The 23,549-nt window shown below is 44.4% G+C and overlaps 1 protein-coding gene across 2 annotated transcripts in view; it reads left to right on the plus strand.

Annotated features, from left to right (window-relative positions):
• Positions 1-13,323: 13,323 nt before the first annotated feature.
• LOC142817378 (uncharacterized) overlaps positions 13,324-23,549 on the plus strand; it is a 72,596-nt gene continuing 62,370 nt past the window's right edge. Inside the window, exon 1 of one of the 2 annotated variants that reach the window (XM_075894407.1) lies at positions 13,324-13,606. In XM_075894407.1, coding sequence (XP_075750522.1) covers positions 13,486-13,606 — 121 coding nt within the window. In that variant the 5' untranslated portion in view covers positions 13,324-13,485. The remainder of the gene's footprint in view (positions 13,607-23,549) is intronic. The other variant, XM_075894408.1, reaches the window with a different exon arrangement.

The raw sequence follows: 23,549 nt of genomic DNA on the forward strand, positions 1-23,549 counted from the left end.
TCGCTGCAACATAGAAGCAGGACACTTCAACCGTCTTCTTTGTGGCTTTTGCCGAAGATGGAGACTGGTGTTTTATGTGGATCACCGATTTGAATGGCACCCATCCAGCCGTGTCCTTGCAGCTGACGGACTTCATCCAAGTTTTGAGGGCGTAGCACTGCTAGCTTGCCATGTTAGGCAACTATGCTTCCACACCCCGAAAGATATGGGCTCGTCTATGTGGAATGACTGCGCACCTAGTGTGTCGTGTCCTGGCCCATCCGCTACAAGTGGTTCTACTAGTAGAAGACCTCCTATTGTACAGCCCCCGAGAGCTCCCGGTAATGCAGTGATGCCAAACAGGAGGACGAACTTCAAGCGTTCATCTAACCAAGACACAACATACGACCCGTCACGATAAGCTGTGCCGTGCCAATCAGCTCCTTCATCAACCAACAAAAAGACCCCGGCGCCTCACTCAAGCTACAACCTACAAGGACAGCGTGGTGCTCCTTCGAATGGAACGAACTGACCAGGAAACACTAGGTTAGGTAAGAGTGTTTACCTTAGTGCATCTCGCCGTTTTATGAGAATACGGAAAGTTATCGAAAAGCTCGTCACATAACAGTGTAAATCTGATTTTAACGCACTCAGCATCTGTTCTGAATGTAAGCAACATTCTTAAGAAATACCACAACATTTTGATTCAAAGTGACCGCCTAAAAGATATCTTTGCGGAACCACCCAAGGTGGTTTATCGCCGATCGCGAAACCTGCGTAATACCTTAACTTCGTCCAAAATAAACAACCGACCGAACTATGTTGGCTGTCACCCTTGCAATAAACCCCGTTGTAAGGTATGCCCCCACATGACAACTTCGCACTCCGTAACTAGCAGCGCTTCAAGCTTTACCATGAGAATCAACGGAGACTTCACTTGCGACAAGGCCAATGTTGTGTACATGCTTGAGTGCTCCACATGCCACCAGCAATACATCGGTCACACCGAAACATCATTCAGATTACGCTCTAACAACCATAGAGCCCACGCTTCTAACCTACCTCATCTTCCACTATAAAAACATGTTCAGATGCCAGGTCACCCCTTTGCAAACATCAAGGCTACCATACCACAGTCCGGATTTAAAACTCATCAAGACCGAGAAGTTTGCTCCGCCGTGGTGGTCTAGTGGCTAAGGTACTCGGCTGCTGACCCGCAGGTTGCGGGTTCGAATCCCGGCTGCGGCGGCTGCATTTCCGATGGAGGCGGAAATGTTGTAGGCCCGTGTGCTCAGATTTGGGTGCACGTTAAAGAACCCCAGGTGGTCGAAATTTCCGGAGCCCTCCACTACGGCGTCTCTCATAATCATATGGTGGTTTTGGGACGTTAAACCCGACATATCAATCAATCAATCAAGACCGAGAAGTTCGCGAATCCTACCTCATCAATAAATTCAACAGTCTTCACGCTGGCATAAATGAAAGCATCGGACGTGTCACCTTTCTTTGTGGGTGACAAAGTTTATCATATTCATGCATTATCCTCCCCCCTTCCGTCACACATGCTTTTTTTACCTTATGCGCCCTTTTTTTTACCACCGCATATTGCATTAAAGTCGCACGTTGTATATTTTGTATAGCGACCATGGTGACTTCGAAAAATTTTTGGTGATCTTTCAGTACTTTTTTGTGTACCGTGCTGAAGTAGATGTGATTGAAATCTGTTTTGCCACGCAAGTAGCCTTAATCTCTCGTGTTTCCTTCACGGCCTCATCATCGTTTCACTGGTTTCTATGTTTCACTGATGCGATGGCTTTCTAGTCATACGTTTCTCAAGTTGTAGTAGTTATCTTGTTACACGAGGCGATAGATCAAAATAAATTGTCACCGATGTTTGATTTTGAAGTCCTGACGTTTTTTTGAGATATCAGTGGCCCTTAAAAGTGGCATATGCCTTGTTCACTTTTCATTCTCTGACGAAGGCCGTGCCAAGGCCGAAACGTAAATCCATAAAGGAACTGCTTGCTTTCTCGTACGTGTACCAGCTTCTTTTCGTATATATATATATATATATATATATATATATATATATATATATATATATATATATATATATATAAGGGAAAGAAGTCTATACATAAGGGCTCGTTTTCCGTGTTTTGACACAAAATTAATGAGATATAACAGACAGTAATGCCAAGGAATGAACAGGGGAATTTATTAGAACCAATAGAATGTAAATAAAGAAAAGTGGGTGAAAAAATAGCCAGCCGTGAGCAGGAACCGAACCTACGACCTTCGAATAACGCGTTAAATGCTCTAACCACTGAGCTGTCACATCGGCCTTCCCTCCACCCACTTTTTTTGGGTTTATATGTGAATTTAGAAGTAGGAGTGTCGGTCAGCGCCATCTATAAGCCAAGCGACGAGTGTGAAACACTCTTTTTTGCGCATATGTGGCGTCACGTAGCACGTGAACTTTATTACGAGCGGACAGCTGATTAATAGTCTCTCGTATACAACTTAATGAAGCCAAGTCTGCCAGTACGAGACCCTCGTTAATGAATAAGGGAAAGAAGTGTATACCTAAGGGCTCGTTTTTCCGTGTTTTGACACAATATTAGTGAGATATAACAGACAGTAATGCCAAGGAATGTACAGGGGAAGTTATTAAAACCAATAGAATGTAAATAAGAAAGAAATGTGGGTGAAAAATAACCAGCCGTGAGCAGGAAACGAACCTACGACCTTCGAATAACGCGTTCGATGCTCTAACCACTCAGCTATCACAGCGGCCTTCCCTCCACTCACTTTTTTGGGGTTTATATGTGAATTTAGAAGTAGGAGTGTCAGTCAGCGCCATCTATAAGCTAAGCGACGAGTGTGAAACACTCTTCTATGCGCATATGTGGCGTCACGTGTCAGTCAGCGCCATTTATATATATATATATATATATATATATATATATATATATATATATATATATATATATATATATATATATATATATATATATATATATATATATATATATATATATATATATATATATATATATATATATAGTTACACGGCATCGGCACAGTGCCACTTATCCAGGTCGGCGACGGCGGCACGTTTCCTGTGCTTGGAATGTGCTCCGCGCGTATAAGCGTGGCTGATCGCTCTACCACAGTGCTATTTGCTGTGCTCGAGAAATGTTCCCATGAACTTATCCTCGGCATGGACTTTTTATCCGCCCACTCGGCCCTTATTGATTGTGGAACCAGCATGCTTCAACTTGATTTACCGTGTTACGATGACGACCCAACACCAGCTCAACCCCGTCTGTGTTCTGCAGATCACGTTCGCCTAGCATTTCAAGCCGTTACTCACGTGAACCTGAGATCTGTCCCTCCTGTTCCCGATGGTGACTACATGTTGACACCTATTCCTGACGTTCTGCTCGCCAAAAATGTTGCTGTGCCTCACACACTTTCGACAGTCACGGGAAATACAGCATCTCTTCCAATCTTAAACTTCAGCTGGTGTGCTCAAGTTATCCCAGATGGTATGACTTTGGCGAAAGTTTTTTCTATAGATGCTGCCATTTCGGCGTTCGTTGCCGAATCTTCTTCGTCCTCTGCTCCGTTTTCATCCTCGAAGAGCGAAGCGGATGCCACCATCGACAAGATGATCGCTCCGGACCTTCTTCCAGCACAGACAGCTGACATCCGGCACCTCCTGAAATACTACCGCGACATCTTTGACTTTGATGACCGCCCTTTGGGTCAGACATCCTTTGTAACTCATAGGATTAACACTGGAGACACCAGCCCCATCCGACGACGTCCATATCGCGTGTCTAATGCTCAGTGACAAGTTATCCAGCACTATGTTGAAGAAATGCTCACAAAAGACGTCATCGAACCTTCCTGCAGTCCATGGGCATCGCCGGTCGTGCTAGTCAAGAAGAAGGATGGCAGCTGGCGCTTCTGCGTAGACTACCGTCACTTAAACAAAGTAACACGTAAGGACCTGTATCCACTGCCGCGGATTGACGATGTTCTCAACTGCCTACATGGTTCTGCCTACTTTTCATCTATCGACGCGATCAGGATACTGGCAGATTTCTGTCGATCATCGAGACCGTGAGAAAACCGCATTCATCACACCGGATGGACTTTTCCAGTCCAAGGTTATGCCATTCGGATTGTGTAATGCGCCAGCTACATTTGAAAGGATGATGGACTCTCTCCTGCGTGGATACAAATTGGCCACGTGCCTGTGCTATCTTGATGACGTCATCGTATTTTTACCTACATTCGAAAGCCACCTTAGCCGCCTAACGGCTGTTCTTGAGGTTTTTCGGAAAGCAGGTCTTCAGCTCAACTCTTCCAAATGTCGCTTTGGCCGTCGGGAAATCACTGTACTGGGCCACTATGTTAGTGCCCGAGGCGTGCAACCTGATCATGACAAAATTCGAGTTGTCAAAGATTTTCCCATACCACGTTACGCAAAAGATGTACGGAGTTTTATCGGTCTTTGTTCTTACTTTCGACGTTTCGTGAAGAATTTTGCTGACATTGCCTGACCACTTACGGAGCTACTGAAGAAAGACATGCCTTTTTTATTGGGGTACTGACCAAGCAACTGCCTTCAGCACCCTTACAACATTACTTACTTCCCCACCCATCTTGGCCCATTTCGACCCGTCAGCCCCTACTGAAGTTCGTACCGATGTCAGCGGACATGGAATTGGTGCTGTTCTCGCTCAGCGGCAACGAGGACAGGATCGCGTCATTGCTTATGCCAGTCACCTCCTCTCTCCTTCGGAGAGCAAGTTTTCCATAACAGAGCGTGAGTGCCTCGCACTAGTCTGGGGAGTTGGAAAATTTCGACCATACTTGTATGGCCGCACCTTTTCGGTAATTACAGATCACCATGCCTTGTGCTGGCTGTCGTCCCTTAAAGGTCCAACAGGACGACTTGGCCGTTGGGCCTTGAAACTACAAGAATACAGCTTCGACGTGGTATACAAATCTGACCGAATGCACCAGAATGCCGACTGTCTATCCCGTCACCCCATGCACCCACCTGACCTTTCAGCACATGATTCTGACCCTTGTGTCTTCGCCATGTCGGCTTTCACCGACATACGCAAGGAGCAGCTCAGCGATGTCCACTTGCGGTCTAACATGTAGAGTTTACGCTTGCCCCACCTAGACCCGTCGCTACACTTGTTCGTTCTACGCGATGGTATTCTTTACCGACGCAACACGAGCGCCGAATGACCAGAGCTACTACTCGTAGTTCCTGCGACATTCCGTTCCGCTGTACTTGAACAGCTTCACGACGCCCCAACCGCGTGACATCTCGGGGTCACGCGCACGTACGATCGCGTGCGGCGTAGATTCTTCTGGGCAGGCCTTTACCGTTCTGTGCGCCGATACGTTGCTGCATGTGAGTCCTGCCAGTGCTCCAAACATTCCACCTTACCACCAGCTGGTCCGCTCTAACCAATAGACATACCCACGGTTCCCTTCTACCGCGTCGGTCTTGATCTCGTTGGACCATTTCCTACTTCTCTCACTGGAAACAAGTGGATAGCCGTAGCCATTGATTACGCCACAAGATACGCTATCACACGAGCGCTACCGACAAGCTGTGCCACTGACGTCGCGGACTTCTTGCTTCATGACGTAATCCTTCACCATGGCGCTCCTCGACAGCTGCTGACTGATCGTGGTCGCTCATTTCTTTCAAAAGTAGTAAGTGACATCCTTCGCTCGTGTTCGACGCGTCACAAACTCACTACGGCCTATCACCCACAAACAAATGGTCTTACCGAGCGCCTAAATCGAACATTGACAACAATGCTCTCCATGTACGTTTCCAAAGATCACCTTGATTGGAATAGTACTTTGCCTTATGTGACATTCGCGTACAATTCGTCACGCCACGACACCGCTGGCTTCTCCCCCTTCTGTTTATTGTTCGGCCGCCATCCAGCGTTACCCTTCGAGACTCTTCTCCCATCAACTACGCAAACGGTTACAGAGTACGCCCGGGATGCCACTGCTCGGGCTCAAGTGGCCCGCCAAATCGCACGGGAACGTCTTCTTGGCTCGCAGATCTCTCAGAAGGCCCGCTACGATAGCCATCACAGAGTAGTTTCCTACTCTCCTGGTTCATTGGTCCTCCTCTGGACACCATGCCGCCACGTTGGCCTCTCTTCGAAGCTCCTGTCTCGCTACTCGGGGCCTTACAAGGTTTTACGCCGGCTTACCGATGTCACATACGAGATTGCTCCGTTGGACAGTCAGTCGTCGTCGTCCGCACCCGCTACTGACGTCGTGCACGTGACCCGCCTCAAACCGTACATATCCGCACATAATCCTACTCTCATTTAGGCGCCGAGACGGCTCCGCCAGCAGCGGGGGGTTATATGTTACATGACATCGGCAACGAAAGAGCATCATAGATGACGAAGACGATGAAAGCGACCGTGCTCGTGTTGTTGTTGTTTGCTGCTGTTCTTCCATCTTGGCCGCAGCTGCCTCTGACTCACCCTGTATATTTTGTAAATATATTTATTTCATTCATTTTCTCACCACCGTGACAATATATATATATATATATATATATATATATATATATATATATATATATATATATATATAGAGAGAGAGAGAGAGAGAGAGAGAGAGAGCCGTTGTAATGACTTCGTCACACTTTCCTTGGCATGATTAGAGTTTAGATCGCTTTATTATTGTGTTTATATAAATAGCCCTTCAAAGTACACTTCTTTCCTTCGTATGAAGAAAAACAGGAGGGCTCCAGATGACCCCCATGGAGTGGTCTTCATTCTGGGCTATAACGCTATCTTAACCGTTATCGGAAGTCGATGCGCAGTCCGAGTTGCTTATGTGAACAAACTGCCTCAAGGTATTGTGAAGACCGCTCAAGGTATTAATGAATACTTAAGGAATTCTGAAGTATTTTGTGGGTAACTTCTTCTAATGACTCGAGTTCTCCCCTCCCTCGTACGAGGCTTCGTAATACTATACATAATAAGGTCTTTTTTCTATTTCTATTCTCGAGGATGCCGCCCTTTAAAATCAGATGATCAACAGTTTCCTGCAGGCCCTTATTCCAGATGTGTAATCGCTCACAGTGGGCGAAAGGCTGTCCAGTTTTGTTTCAGTTGATTTCAGATTCAGCGTTGTTTTGTTGAACTTCAGGCTACTAGTACTGATAGCCATTTTAATTTCCTTCATAAAATAACGGCTTCAGCATTGCTTTCGTGTTTGGACACGGGTTTTCTGCTACGTTGCCATGACAAATCAACAAGTGAATAAAAGAATGATACGTAGCAAGTATGTTTGAAGGCAGTGACCGTGGACATGGTAGAAGCAAAAAAAACATGATATTGCTTTTCTAGCAGTAAACTGAACGGTTGTATCCCAATTGTACAAGGAGCAAAAACAGGTTAGATGAATGCACGCCCTTTGTGCCTTCATCGTGCCCACTGGCCCAATCAGCTGCAGCGACGGTGCTTATACCAGAAGCACTCGATGACGTGGACGAGGGTGGCGCCAGTAGTCCTGTGAATGGAGCAATGCAGACGCGCATGTCGATACCTGCCGCACTTTTCGTCTGTGTATCGATATGCCAGTCGAAGATGCGCTCCGCCGCATCCAGCCCAGTACGTTGACACGTGGGTAACGAGGGTTTTGCTTCTAGCTAGACCCCCGTTAGCCATTTATATACATCTCTCTTAATATATATCTTCCAAATGGGAAATGATCACCGGAGCATTTAAACTTCATAGGCTTACTTCATCTCCCATGTAGCATGCATGGAACCACTGCCTTAATGAATTGTGGCAATTAACTTCAATTGTCTTCTTTGCTATGCCCTTACCAGTAGTAAGTATGATTATCTCCAATATTTTATCCTCTGTGGATCACCTCTGCATTGGAAGACAGTGTCTGAAGCCAAGAACGTTATGAGGCTCGCTAGTTCACGTATGACTTTCGCTAAGTGAGATCCGTTCGAGATAGTTGCCGCATCAAAAAAAGTTCTCAGTTTTCCTATTATCATCTGTCGTAAACTGTTCACTACGATATACCACAATAGAATCATTGGTTGAGACTAGGAGCTGGTAAAGCTGATGGCTATCTTGGAATTCTCCTGCAGAGTGCTTCCTAGCATCTTTTGCGATAAACTTTCCAATTTCAAACCTTAATATCTTGCAAACGTTTTTTTTGCAGTATACTGATGATCAAAATAAGGCATATGACGCGTGAAAAAGTTTGATGTCCCTGATATTTCTAAATATGACCTAGCTGTTGTAAAAGTACGACAGTTCCTTAGCCTTTATTAACCGGTGAAGGTATTTTGGTAATTGGTATATTAGAGTTTTGCTTATAAATCGGGACACCTTCGATCTATTTCCTGATATTTTCATGATGTGGTGAAAATGAAAGCATGATAACTTTGTTTCTCACTTGGGAAAAATTGTGTGTCAAAACACAAACTCATACAATAAACAAACCATTGCGTCTCCTAAGGAAATCAAGACAGTTATTAAAGCATTGCGCACATGAAACGAAGCTTCCCACCTCTGTCTTATTGAGAAATTTTCTCATCCCGGGCTGCTTGAGCTTTAATGGCCGTCATGTCACGTGACAATGTCACTATTGCCGTTTTTCATAGACATCACCCTCCACTGCGACTGAAAATATAAGGGCAATAGTTTATTTGCGGAAAATCTTTCGTTGCGGCTAAAACAGGGCAACGCCGCGTGGTCAGGCCTCTCTTTCCAGGCACCCTTGGCTCTGGTCATTCTTTCAGCCCTCCTGACTAGCTTCACCTGCTGTGGCTTGGTTTTGGTTTCACCAAAGTGTTTGGTTTCTGAATAGGCATGGAAGACAGTGCTGCTTACGTTCATTACGGCAGCGATGAAACGATAGAGCACGTTCTCTGTCACTGCCCTCGTTAGAGCGTGCAAAGACGGCAGCTAGCTACTGGGTTAGCTCGACTTGACGAAAGACTTTTGTGAGAACAATCAATGCTTGAAAGGCGACATGATCTGCCTTTGCACAGAAAATCGGTGAAGGCCTCATTGAACTTTTCGCGTGGTAGTGGCCTATTGTATAGCCTATAGCATCCCAGATCAATTTTTGTTTCTCGTTCTCGCGCGTCTCTTTCGTTCTTCGCTTTATTTCCCATCTTTCTTCCCCATTCTACGTTCCCTTAGTGCAAGGTAGCAAACCGGATGCTCCAATTCCTGGTTAATCTCCCTGCCTTTCCCTGAATATATTCTCTCTCTCCCCCTGACTAGCCTCAGCTAATTCCCAAGGGCAGCGCTGGACAGCATCGCCTCCCACCTCTTTCTGCTGTTGTCCCTTTTCTGTTCTTTGGTGTGTGGCGTACATTCCCACGTGATGTGGTAGAGCGTCTGCGTACTTCCACACCATTGGTATGTTTTTGTATGCTGTGGCGTAGTATGTATGCTGTCTGCGGATGCTTATTCATGTGTTAGTTTGAAGTCGGCGTAACGTCGAAGAATCCATGGCCGAAAGGTTCTTGTGTGGCACTGAGTATTGTCTTCGCAAATCTCTTTATTATTGCAGGATCGCTTTGTAACTGAGATCGATGGGTGACGGGTCCTCTATGGTGTTACCATCGGCCGCTCGGTAATTAGTGAAATTTCGAGCCACCTCATCTGCATTGAAGTTACCAGTAACATCTTCGTGTCCCGGGGCGCAAGTGATTGCCAGGGTATAGTTCATGTGCAAATCTCTGCTACTTTAGATAAGTGTACATTGTGCCTGGGCACTGATTTTTCCTTTCTGGTAATTTCTACATGAGGCCTGAGAATTTGTGATAATAGTCAGTAGAGCGTTGCGCTCCATGCCTTCCCTTATAGCTAAGGCAATGACAACCTCTTCTGATTCTATGATCGTTGCTTGAGAAACCGTAGCACAGGCCATTATCTTACCTCTTCTGTTTACGACAACCGCAACTATTTTTTTGCGTTTGCCCAGTACGGTGAATCATCTGTGAATCTCGCAGTATTGAAGATCCTTGTTGTTTTGTCAACGTATGCTGCTCGAGTTTTTTCTGAACCCTGCATGTAATGTCGGATATAAGTTTGAGGAATTTGTTGTACCCTATATAAATCTTGGATCTGGCATGGTAGTTTCTTGGTCTTTTGGTGTGTGCCTCCAAGACCAATGTTGTGAAGAAGAGCTGTGTCTGCTGGTTTGTTCCAAAGGAGTCCTCTGTCCTATGAGTTGGGCCAAAGCTGTTGAGCTTAGGCTGTCCTCAGCTGTAACCATGCTCATTGTTCTTTGAGGATGTCGATCTCTTCGACTTGTAGCGACAACCTTTGATCTCTGAAAATGTTATGCCTTTGTGGCAATATTTCTCTGGAGCCTTTATTGGCGCTCAGCGCTGTGCCATCGGCAACATGGCGTACATTCAAACAGTTGAATAACAAACAAGCCTCTGCCCGACTACCCTTTTTTGTCTCTTGAGTCCATGTAGTGCGCAAGTTGCCAGACTTGAAGCAAGATCATACTCAGGTTTTCCAAAAGAACTGTGAATTCAAGCCCTGGAGTGAACCAGCCGGCGGCTTCTTTAACGCTCTCTGTCAAACGCGATCTCCGGTAGTCTGTAGAGTGATTCCCCGCGGAGACCGGAAGCAGGGGAGCGTTGTAGTTGCCGATGGCTGAAGTTCTTGGTGCGAGCAGGGGAGTGAAGTGTGGGTGTGATTTCAGGCTTTCAGCTAGCGGCAGCGACAATGTAGGAGAAGGAGATATACGGCAGGAAGAAAAACGTGGTTACTGTGCCGTGGAAGACAATGTGGAGAGTGAACAAGAAGCCGGAAGTCTGCCAGAGATACTTCGACGAGCCAAGCGACAGATATTATGGGAATTTTTAACATGTGGTGCATAGTACATGTGGCCCCCTTAGGTCCCTAATGAAGCAGCTGTGCAGTTTGCGAAACTATGCGATGCAAGCAGGTTGGTTTTTGCATACACCAAGGATAGATAAGCTAAGCGCGCGCTATCTGTGCACGTTAAGTTTTTTACAAGTGTAGGGGCTCATTTCTCTGTTTCCGATGTGTTTTGCTTACCTGTTACTACAAAAAAAACTGCAAAGTTTGAGAGAATAGGTCTGAATAGATGAAATATTCTTCAACTCAGAGTGTCGCAGGGGACGTCGGACATTTACGCGGTCAAATCAAAATTATAATTATAGTCTTCCATCTCTTAATTACTCCGAAGAAGTGCTTCCACGTTTTATTCCCATCAGAACACTTGCGCTTTGACAAATTAGGACGGTTGAGAATTACTCTCCAAATACGAAAAACACAAGTAGATAAATATATAGATAGTTAACTTTATTCGGGTCCGGAAGAATCGTCACCTTGTTTTTATAGGGAAAGACTGCGGGCCGCTCCCACGTTGGGACAGGCAGGCCAAGCCTCACCGCCGCATCGTGGGCCTTCTGGACAGCCCGGAGTTGGTCAAACCAGTCGTGGCTCGTGAGGAAAGCAGAGAAGGCTTCCTCTGTCAAGCCGTGGATTGTGTGGTGCTGCAGAGAGGAGCACGCCCAGAGCATCTGCTTAAAGTCGCTAACCGCCCCACAGTCTGTACACAGACGGGAGACCTCTGTGTACCTACGGAAGACGGATAGTGTGGGATACGACTTTGTCTGCAGAAGCCTGAGAGTCACGGCCTGGGGCCTCGTTAGATTTCAATGTGGCAACAAATGGTGATAAAAAATAGGCAGATCTGAATGCTTGAAATTTTGTCCTAGATAACAGCGCACATATCTTGTTACACTACATAACGCCACAGTGTACCATTACTGTTGTAGCTGAACTACCTGGCAAACATTTCCTTACGGTATGCGCCTTTCGCTGAATATAATGGCTCAGACATATATTGCGAGTTTCTTGAAATTACGTGTAACATACCTGCGGAGGGAAATGCTATATGTCTTGTACTTTCCAATTTCAATGAACTTACTTCAGTCGACGAACCCGGCAAATCTGTCTTTGTTCATGACGGCAGTGGAGATTGCCGCGTCCCTTCCCGATCGCTTCGTAGGGTAAGCCTTTAGCCAACCTATCTACACAAGAAGCAGCAGCAAAAGTATCACCAAAGTGAGCGGCTGCGCAGGTTCGCACGTTATCTTAAGGACGAGACGTCACCTTACAACAAGTGAGCGGTTTGAAGGCACTCTCACTACATTGCGCTCAGGTTTATTCAATGGGCAGCAGCAAAAGCCTTTGAGAAGTGGCCAAGCAGCGTCGCAGCGGCATGCGTTGTGTTATGGACCCTTAGTCCGTACATCGCCAATTCGCAACGCAAATAACTATATTATAGCGGCCTTGGTGCTCTTACGGCTATTCTATGGGCTTCATATGCACCAACTATGGCGTGGCATGGAATTCGTGTATGACGAGTGGAAATGACACGTCATGACATGATTATCATGTCGTATATGGGATGTAGTACATTATCACATACATGGCATGGACTCGGTCACTACACGCACTGTAAACTTTCGCGGTGTTTTATTTTACTTCGATGTAATGAGAAATTGGCATAATATGAAAATGCCAACTTGAATTTGAAATCTTGACGTGAACACAGGACGTGCATGTCGCGTATGTCCACACATACATACAAGACGTCATTGTTATTAAATAGGGAATGTTTTATTACTTTGTCATATACAAAATGTGCGTCAGATGACGCACATTTTGACATGAATGAGAGCTCATGGCATCAATGTTAACGTCCTGTACGTAGTGGGTATAATAACGTGAATGACTTGACCCGAAGGTCACGAAATCATTAAAATCAACGCTCTAGCGTTATATATATAAAATTTAGGTGCACGCATGATGAACAATTTTCCTATAGCACAAAAAATAAGGAAAAAACAACGGCTATTTAGTGTACGTCCAGGCAGATCCGACGTGTTGTCTTTTTATCACGGTGTACTCTACGACATACGACAATTGTGAGGAGTATTCAATGACATTTGCCTGTCAAAATTGTGATGTGTCTTCTACACTCCAACTCGGTTATTCCGGATGCATACTTCCTGAGAAACTTATACCGAATCAGGGCGCACTGAATTTGTCTCTCTTTTTTACTTCTGTCATTGATGACTATGTGGGCGCTGACTTTCAAAAAATAATTCTTGAAGTTCAAGAACCTCATGAATTATAGGCGGGCATTTATGGCTCTAAATGTTAGCTCGGCTGGCTTACGTCAACAAAGTGTATAATCCACAAGGGACCCCAGTGAAATGCTTATTTAGCATTTGGAAGCTTTGAGGGGCTTTCTGTTCGTCACGTACAAAGATTATTATATATCGCAGGTGCCTCAGTACGTGGCGCCAATCTCCGAAATGTAGCGACGCTACAGAAGATAACAAATAATTTACGTTTTCTTCATTTGTGTGGCTGTCACGTGCAAAGTAGTGGTATAGACATGTCCGTACTTGATCCAATCAGTGAGTACCATTTCTGCAAACCGACACTTACAATGTCAGTTTTCAATAGTTCGTCTCCCAGTGCCAGAAACCGTATATTACCATTATCAGTGAATATTGGTGAGTCATAATTACCTTCATTGTGTAATGGAGTGCAAAAGCTGCTGATACAGATTTGGGGTGCTATGCAGGATGACCCGAACTTCTCGGGCAGACGAGTTTACTCTGAGCTCACTCAGTGACGACCATGGCATGACGGCAGTGCTTGGCATATGATAGTATCGTTGGTTACAAGAACACGCGTGGCACTGAAAACGCATGTGAGACATTTGAGGCGTTAGCCCCACCGCGGTAGTCTAGTGGCTAAGGTACTCGGCTGCTGGCCCACAGGTCGCAGGATCAAATCCCGGCTAAAGAGCTGCATTTTCTATAGAGGTGAAAATGCTGTACTCGCTAAGTTGCAAAGGACAAAAAGGGGTCTGTGGTTCGTCCTTTAGGGGGGTAACTTCCTCGCCACAACCATTACTCCCCAAAGTATGAACGAATCGTCTTTTCAGAAGTAACTGTCTGGGGACCACCTGTTTATTCTCAGTAGTTTTGAGAGACTAAATGCCAAGGAGCAAAATTTACCCCTTTGTGGGAGGAAGGAACTGCGTAGGGATGAACTGTTATTTATTTATTTAGCAATAGTGCATACCACCGCGTGGCCCGTGCAGGAGGGGTCTTACATCAATCACAGAATAAAAAAATAACTAAGCATCGCAATTACAGCGAAAACAAAGAAATAAAAAGCAATAATTAAAATGTGAACGCGCAAATTGTAAAGTACAATCATGAAACATAACACTGATTTTTTCAGTTCGCATACTAAATTACTGGCACCAAAAACAGTGGAGGGCAGATCATTTCATTCGGACATAGTTTTAGAAAAACACCAGTATTTGTGCAGTTTTGTTTTAGCGAAAATTTGGGCAAGTGCCCTACTGTGGGTGTGTCTAGTCTTCCTATCTGAGTGGAAACGTACACAATCAGACATGGTTACTTTTGTATTTACGATGAAACAATTATAAAAATAACGTAACCTGTTGACCTTTCTGCGCGATTCTTACGATAGGATGCTACGTTGCTTCATTATTGAGGGAGGCGAGTCAGTCATTCTATACTTATTGAATATGAAGCGAACTGCTTTTATTTGAACCCGTTCTAGTTCTGCAACATCAATTTTGTCGTGAGGGACCCATACGATTGAACCATATTCCAATTTAGCTCTGACGCAAGTATTATAAGCTAAAAGCTTAGCGCTAGGGGGTGCGGTATTCAGTTTCTTTTTCAGAAACCAGAACTTCTGCAGCGCGGAGGTTCAAGTACAAGTCCCATTAACGGCTCCCTCTCAAAACGAATTTAGTACAATTTCCGGTTTAATTAACGAGGGTTTAGAGGTTATGAATGCATTCGACGACATATACAATCAACACACAAGATGTAAATTCAGAAATAAACTACAGGAAATTCACGTCGGATACACATAATTCGAACTCGTCACCATTGGATCAGCAGTCACGTACGCTAACCACTGTACCACACTCCAGTTCATAGCGGAGTTAAAATTACCGGGGCATATGTTGTCAACATCTGCACGCTGCACGTTCTGTTATGTATCTTAAACTATATAAAAATTGGACTTAAGCCTTCAGTGTTTGGCAAGCAACCATTCGAGGATCACGTTACAGTGAAAATGTAAAATGCGTTGAATAGATATTTCCTCATGCGTGGTTCGAGTGCATTTGTGTGCTTGATGTGTGTATGTATAAATAACTGTTGTCTTATAAGTTGCCGGCGCTGTGTCAAGTTTTCTCGCTTCTCAGAGTACAGAGCACGGTTGGTAACATCGTCCAGTGACAATGTCTGTTTAATGACAAAGAAAAAAAAACAAAAATGTTTAAAGAAGCAGCCAAGTTTCAGCGACTCTTGTCAGTTCTGCACCATCGTGCACACACATCATCTCAGCAACTTTTTTCAGTACGAAATATGTGATTGTTTTCCTGCACAGGGACAATAAAAGAAACAAAGCTTTATTGAAATAGATGCTGTCCAGTCAACTTCGAAAAGTGCATCCGCATCATTGACAGCTGCAGAGAGCTTGTTCGTAGCTGCAAGATATTGATTATTCTAGGAAGGCGCAACATATTTAGTCATTAATTTCCTTAAAAAGTAATTGCAGAAGCATTCATTACTTTAAACTGAACTGTTCGTGCACTTGTAGTTACGTCTAATCGCGTAAAAATGAGAGGGAAACTGCTTTTTCACTGAAACCGTCATTTAAAATGCAATGAACCATTCAACACGTGTTATGAAGTTAAGAAACTCGTTCTAGAGTGAAACGCGCCCCGCCACGGTGGTCTAGTTGCTAAAGTACTCGGCTGCTGACCCACAGGTTGCTGGATCGAATCCCGACTGCAGCAGCTGCATTTCTGATGGAGACGGAAATGTTGTAGGCCCATGTGCTCAAATTTGGGTGCACGTTAAAGAACCTCAGGTGGTCGAAATTTCCGGAGCCCTCCACTACGGCGTCTCTCATAATCATATGGTGGTTTTGGGACGTTAAACCCCACATATCTATCTATCTAGAGTTGAACGCCTGAATGCTCCACTGCGATCCGCTTGTGGGCCCACCTATTAATGAAGCTTGCGCTTCATTGTAGCGATATAAAATTGAAACATACTTAGCATCGCTACAAACGAGCGATATCACTGAGGTGGTCACTGACTGCCTGTGTTAGTGGTGCCCAGCCAAGCTAGACATGCAATGTTAACAGCCGACCTTCCTGAACTAGTTATTTACCTTGTAAAAGTTGACATTGTGTGGAAATAAGTGAATTTTCTTTTTTAAAAGATGCGGAAATCTCTGATGAACAATGCTTATTTGTGCTGCACTGAAAGAAACATAATTTTTGAACAGCTGTACTTGCTACAGCTTATGGTTACTACGTTAGCCATCACATTAGTAATTATATATCAGACCGAGCAGCGTTCGCAACGCTGTGTATAGCGAGGTCATTAACCATGCGTGTTTTGTTCGCGAAGAACGTGAGTGTGAAACAAACGGCACTCGTTACATATCAACCTCTCACAGATAAAATATCGCTCAGTGATAAGAGCCTTGTTTACACTCACCTCTCAGGCGATATTCCAAATGGTGCATAGCATTTCGAAAGCGTAGCACTTCATTACACTAGCGGATCACGTTTTCTACAGCGCAGAGATGATTCACTGCACTACAAGAGTCAGCAATCACAACCACGTAATGATAGAAACTCCCCAACACACCACTACAACAATGAGGGTTAGCTTGCCGAGAACACCACGCCGCGCATTGATGCAGCTTGAGCTCGAGCCCTCTCTCTCTCTCTCTTTCAATCAATCAATCAATCAATCATGATTTATTTCAGCTTCAAAGACATTCAGTGGAGCTTGGTGGGTACGGACAAAAAGCCATAGATGAGGCTTGACAGGGTCCGTACCCCCGGGCTTGGCAAACGTGGCGTACAGAGTGGCGTACAATCGTGGCGTACAAAGGCAAAAACGGGCACATAACAGTTATCTTCATTGCAACAACATAAGCGAGCTAGTGGGAAAAAAAAAAAAAAAAAAAAAAGGCACTGGTATAGTATACAGAGATGCACTCGTTCAAAATGAAGGGGGAGAGAGAGATTCACAGGTACATTTTATCATCATACACATGCGAATTGAGTACGCGGAAGTGTTACTTATGTTTTTCGGATATGTTAAGTAGTAGCGGTAGCTGATATTTCAACATCTGTGTTGCGTAATTGGTTCGTGGTCTTGGTAATCTCCAGACTTCACGAGTCCTCAAAATTCGCACATGTTCAGCGCGAGTTAGCGCCGACAATTCTGTGAAAAATGTGTCGTTATTTTTTATAGCCGACTTATAGCGATTGTTTAAAATTGTGTGATATAGCTCATGTACTGGGAATAAGTGCAGAGCCTTGAAAATCGGTTCCGTGTGGGCATCGTATGCGGCACTAACGATGTTACGAATGGCTTTCTTTTGAAGTTTGTGTAATTTCTGAACGTTGGTTTTGGTGGTCGTGCCCCAGACTAAGTGACAATAAGATAAGTTAGACAAAAATAGTGATTTATAAATTAACAATTTTATGTTTTGAGGCAGGACGTAACGAAACTTTGACAATATACCTACAGTTTTTGAAAGTTTATTTAAGGTGGCATTCACTTGATCTGTCCACGTCATATGCTCTTCAAAAATGACTCCCAGGCTTTTAGCAACGCGTGATAATTCTATAGTTGATGTACCTAACTTTAGACTGTTTGTGATGCCCAGTGTTTTGTTTTGAGGCCGAAATATAACAGCTTTCGTTTTAGCCGCGTTTAGGTTCAAAGAGTTGGCGATACTCCAAGTGTGAATTTTATTTAGGACGACGTTGCCTTTTTCAATGAGGTTTGAAGGGTCACGTCCTGTAATAAAAACACTTGTATCATCTGCGTAAATGATAAATTTAGTATTAGCACAAATATTTACTATATCATTCACATATAAATTAAAGAGCAATGGGCCCAAAATGCTACCCTGAGGTACACCAGCCTTAATTGGTTTTGAGTAGGAGGCTTACACATTTGTTTATATTTATCGCAAATCAACAATATAACTCTGCTTCTGACGCAGCTGCTGTAGTTTTCACGATCATTTACACTAACTGAAACTGCGAACAGCTCATTTCTTAAGGGAACTATTTGCTTACGCACATGCTGATCATTCCTTCAAGGCCACCACTGCGTCGGTAAGTTCCACGGTAGTAAACGTTGCCCCGCATGGTGTAACAGTTCCTCCCTCTTTTTGCACACGGCACTTCCGTCTTGCAGTTAATTCCTCCATGGACTAATGGTTGGTTGCAGGGACGAAATTCAGCACTTAGTCCCATTTTGCTCTGTTTTCGCTCCTTTGCGGCTTGGAGTGTAGGACCGGTGTGCTCAGATTTGGGTGCACGTTTAAGAACCGCAGGTGGTCAAAATCTCCGGAGCCCGCCACTACAGGGAAAGGCAAATAGGAGGAAAAGAACGGCAGGGAGGTTAACCAGCCAATAGGCAGCCGGTTTGCTACCCTGCGCATGTGAGGAGGATGGGGGAGATGAAAGACAGAGAGGAGAGAGGGAAGAGAGATAAACACAGCACATTGGGCAGCACACGCGCGTACACTCAGTCATAGTCCAGTCATGTCTTTCGTGGTGTGTGACATTGCTGTTACAGCCGCTTGTTCAAGTCCGTGTGGCGTAGGAATTTCAACAGTGCTTTTGTCGCCTTCTGTTGCAATGTCTTCTCTCAGGCACTTGATAGAGTAGTGTCCACAGACAATTGGCTGTTGTCAATGCGCGTGAGAACAGACGCCAGTGAGTGTCTCTGGATATCATACAATGGACAGTCTCAAAGGCTGTGGTGTAGCGTCTCTTCGCAACGACAGGCATCGCAGAGAGCGTTGTCGGCCATTCCTCTGACAAATGAATAAGATTTCGTAAATGCCACCCCTAGCTATAAGCGATGAAAAAGGGTGGCTTCTCTTCGATTGAGCCCAGTGGGCATGCGGGGAGTCATCAAAGAGGACAGGTGGTGTTGACGATTCGTCTCGTTGCTTGGTGGGCACCATAGTGAAAACAAGATTTCACGCGCAAGTCGTTGATGATTACTGGCAGCATCGGTCCGCGAAGGTGGTATGGCTTCTTTTCGTGTTCCTTCAAGAGCTGCCCGCGTGGCAATATCGGCATGTTCGTTCCCTATGACGCCGTAGTGACTTGGCAGCCATTGAAGCGTCACATGTTGCTCTTTCTCGTGTGAAGTGTGAAGAAGGCATCGAATTTCGAAAACAAGCTGTTCGTAGGGCCCGCGACGCAGTGCTGAGAGCACAGATTGTAGGGCAGCCCTAGATTCACTGAAAAGCGACCATTGTTTCGGTGGTTCCCGATTGACCACACAAAGTGCAGCGCGCAAAGCAGCTAGCTCCACTGCTGTAGATGCCGTGGAGTGGTCAGTCGTAAAGCTGATGGTAACACCTCTTGCTGAGACAACTACTACATCTGACGAACACTGGCGGTTCGTAGAGCCATCGGTATAGAGGACACCCACGCCGAGGGAGGCGCTGCGGAGCATGGCGCTGTCAGTCAATGTGGGGAGAAAACTGGTTACTCGAGTGTTGGTCTCTCCGCTGTCCCATTCAACCTGCTTGAAAACGCGTTGCTTTTCTCGCACGCTGCACGTGTTCTGCACGTGTTTTTGAGAGTCTCGCGTCGCGCGCGGTTGTGATGTATGCGCTCTGTCCGCATTTAATAGGATGCCACAATTGAGGATTTATTTTTTCGTGGCAGCAGTTTGGTAAAAGGGCAGCGAAGCAAGTTGTAGCAGACGACGCCGTCCTCGTCAGAGCGAAGTGCGTTTCGCAAGTGAAAGACGACGCTGTTTATGACGTTAGAAGTGAATAAAACTTTCTGTACGTTCATAATTATATACCTGTTTTATTTGGTTTACTCTGTGTACTATGCACTATGTTTGTTACTGGATGCAAGGGTAAGGCCGCTTCTCGTGCTTTAGGTTAAGCGGTTCTTGCGCTGTGACTGCCATTAGTTGGGATACCTTAACTTACTAGCGCCCACCCAAGTTATCGTGTGGTATATACACAGCACTTCAAAAATAAATGGACTATTTGGGGCTTCTTTTTGACCCACACCAATAATTGACATCTATCTCACGTGTCTTTCTTTGCATTATCACCGTTCTCATCGCGGGTACCTTGAGTTCACGAACAGCGTGCGTACCATCATGATGAGCGCCCAGCTTTCAGAGAAACTTTTTTGTGGGTGTCTAATCTGCAGGGGAAGAGCGCATTGCTATAAAGGCATTTTATCTTGGTCACGTATCGAAAATGCACCGTGTTGTTCGGGCTACCCCTGCACGCTCAGTAACAACTACAGGTTTTCCCGCACACTTTAATCCAAGTGCCAGCCTAAATAATCTGCACGCCATTGAAATAATCTGGACGCCGAGCTATTTAATCCATGTGCCAAACATTTAATCCAAGTGCCAACATATTTAATTCAAGCGCCAACTCAATGAGGCCGCGTGCCAGTGAGTTTAATCCAAGTGCCACCGTGTTTAATCCAATTGCCAATAACCTTAATTCAGTTGCCAGTCAGTTTAATCCATGCACTAGAAACACATAGTTTGCCACTTTATATAGTATAAATGTCAAAATAACGTAAACATGACGTCACAGGAAGAACTTTTCTCTCGCCTATACATGCTAGCGCTTATGACATTAAGTGCGCAGTGCTACTTCTCCCTAACGTTTTGGTGTCATAGATCCAAAATAAAAAAAAACAGTGAGTAGTAATTGCATTTATGGGTACTAAGTGTATTTGCTCATAGGGTTCATGTTAGTCTAAGTATATTTCATCGCTACTGCATTATTCCAGCTAAGCATGTACACCATCGCATATGCATAGATTCGCCTCGTATGCTCAGCAGACGGCATTTGGCTGCTTATTCGCTGAGGCTTTCGCAGTCGTGTTCAGCCTAGTGAGAACAGTGACCGACAGATGACATTCATTCGTTCTCAAAATCAGAAATAACCACTTAAAAAAACTACACTTGCATTTAATCAGATTTATGTGGAATTAAGTTGTTATAAATGCACCAAAGGAGATACTCCGGTTTTCATGTAACAGACGACACTTAGTGTTGCTGAAGCTCGTTTGCTTGAAACACGTGCGTTTTCATACGGGCACATTTGCAGACGAGAAGAGAGCTTTGCTTGAAGTCATGGCTGGACGCAAACGAGGACCACACTTTGAAACACCGACAAACCTCGTCAAAAAGAAAAAAACAGCCGAGTATCGCTGGTCGACAGGGCTATAGGATTGTGGGCGTCTACAGGCGTGGCGGTGACCTAAAGCAACTGGCCGACGCTCTAGGCATCAACATTAGAACAGCAAGATCGATTACTTCTACCGACAGGGAAACATCGAAGCATGGTGGGGGTTCAAAAAGGAAGTTTGGACATGACGTCGTGAGTACTTTGAGACGAATTGTCGACAAAAACTGCACATTTACAATAAAGCAATTAAAGGAGGCCCTAGAGGAAGAAATGCCCGGAGTAAAAATCAGTGCAAGCACAGTCGATCAGTTGCTGGATGCCCACTGCTACTCGATGAAGCTAGTGACGCAGAGGCCTACAGATCGCAAAGGTGACAATATCAAGCACATCCTGCAGGCGTTCTTTGCTGCTGGATGCGGCTCGCCACTCCATGCAGAAACACAGCACGTGGACAGCGCGGCCTTCGATCAGCACAATTTATCTTTCGTGGCTGCCGCTTCGCGTGAAGATGACTTGTGAACGTTTGTCTCCGAGTCCTATGAGACAGTTCTGTTTTAATAAATACACTCACCTGTGGCTATGTTGCATTTCTTAAATAATTATAATTAGTAGTAATAAGCACTTCTGCTTTCCCTATATAAATATATATATATATATATATATATATATACATATATACATATATATATATATATATATATACATATATATATATATATATATATATATATATATATATGTATATATATAAGGGAAAGAGGTATACCTAAGGGCTCGTTTTTCCGTGTTTTAACACAATAATAATGAGATCTAACACAGAGTAATGCCAAGGAATGTACAGGGGAAGTTATTAGAAACAATTGAATGTAAATTAGAAGAAAGAAAAGTGGATAAAAAAATTACCAGCCGTGAGCAGGAAGCGAACCTACGACCTTCGAATATATATATATATATATATATATATATATATATATATATATATTTCAAAGTACCTTACAGGCCCCATGGGGGGCATTGAGTAAGGGGGGCTATACATATATACAAATAAACTGGAAAAAAATATACAAGACAGACAATTGAGCAAGGGGGGAATACATATAGACACCTCAAAATGAAAAAAAAGTACAGAAGAAACAATTGAGTAAGGGGCGCAATACTTATATACATCTCAAACTAAAACAAATACAAAAGAAACAATTGGAAAATAATAAGTCAAACAAAAAGAACCAACATGTACAAAAGTTCAACATGTACAAAAGATACACGCATAGTAACCGTGTGCGAAACACTGTATTTCCTGCGCATGCAGCGGCCACAAGGCAGAATCCTCGCGCACATGAATGTGACAATCACAAAAATGAACCAATACGGACCAATGAATTATGATACGGCATCTACTTGCTGAGGCTTGTGAAGTGGCTTGATAAGATATGACGGAATGTGTCAAAGTTTGTCTGGGATGCAATGTCGTCAGGCAAACTGTTCCACAGACGGATAGCACGTGGAAGTGCGGACTGATTGAACGCGTTTGTTGAGCCGTATACACGGGAATAGCTAAGATGATTGTGTAGTCTACGTGAAGTGAGATATGGTTTTTGCAGACCAGTAACGGTGATTCGGGAAGAATGGGTAATTTTATGAAAGAATGACAGCAGGGCAATGTCGCGACGAATGTTCAAGAGTGGGAGTGAAAGTTCCTGTTTGATTTGTGATATACTAGAATGCGGACTGTAGTTATTGGCAATGAAGCGGCTTGCTCTATTCTGGATTCTTTCCAATGAGTCAATTAAGTATTTTTGATGGGGAGACCAAATCGAACAGGCATATTCTAGTTGAGGGCGAACCAGTGTCAAGTAAGATAATTTGCGAATGCCTGATGGTGCAGCTTTCAAGTTACGTCTCAAGAAACCTAGTGATTTCGAGGCGCTGGCAGAGATTGCCGTAATGTGGTCGGACCAGGATAGATTAGGTGTCAGTATTACGCCCAAGTACCGATATTGTGTGGCAGTCGATAGAATGGAATGATTAATACTGTAAGAGAATTCGGATATGCTAGGTTTACGTGTGAACGACATTACTTTGCATTTTGAGACATTTAGTGTCATCAGTCATGCACTACACCAACCATTAATTACGTCGAGGTCGTTTTGGAGTGACAGGTGATCT

The sequence above is a fragment of the Rhipicephalus microplus genome, chromosome 5, assembly GCF_043290135.1.
Source record: "Rhipicephalus microplus isolate Deutch F79 chromosome 5, USDA_Rmic, whole genome shotgun sequence".
Taxonomy (NCBI): Eukaryota; Metazoa; Arthropoda; class Arachnida; order Ixodida; family Ixodidae; genus Rhipicephalus; species Rhipicephalus microplus.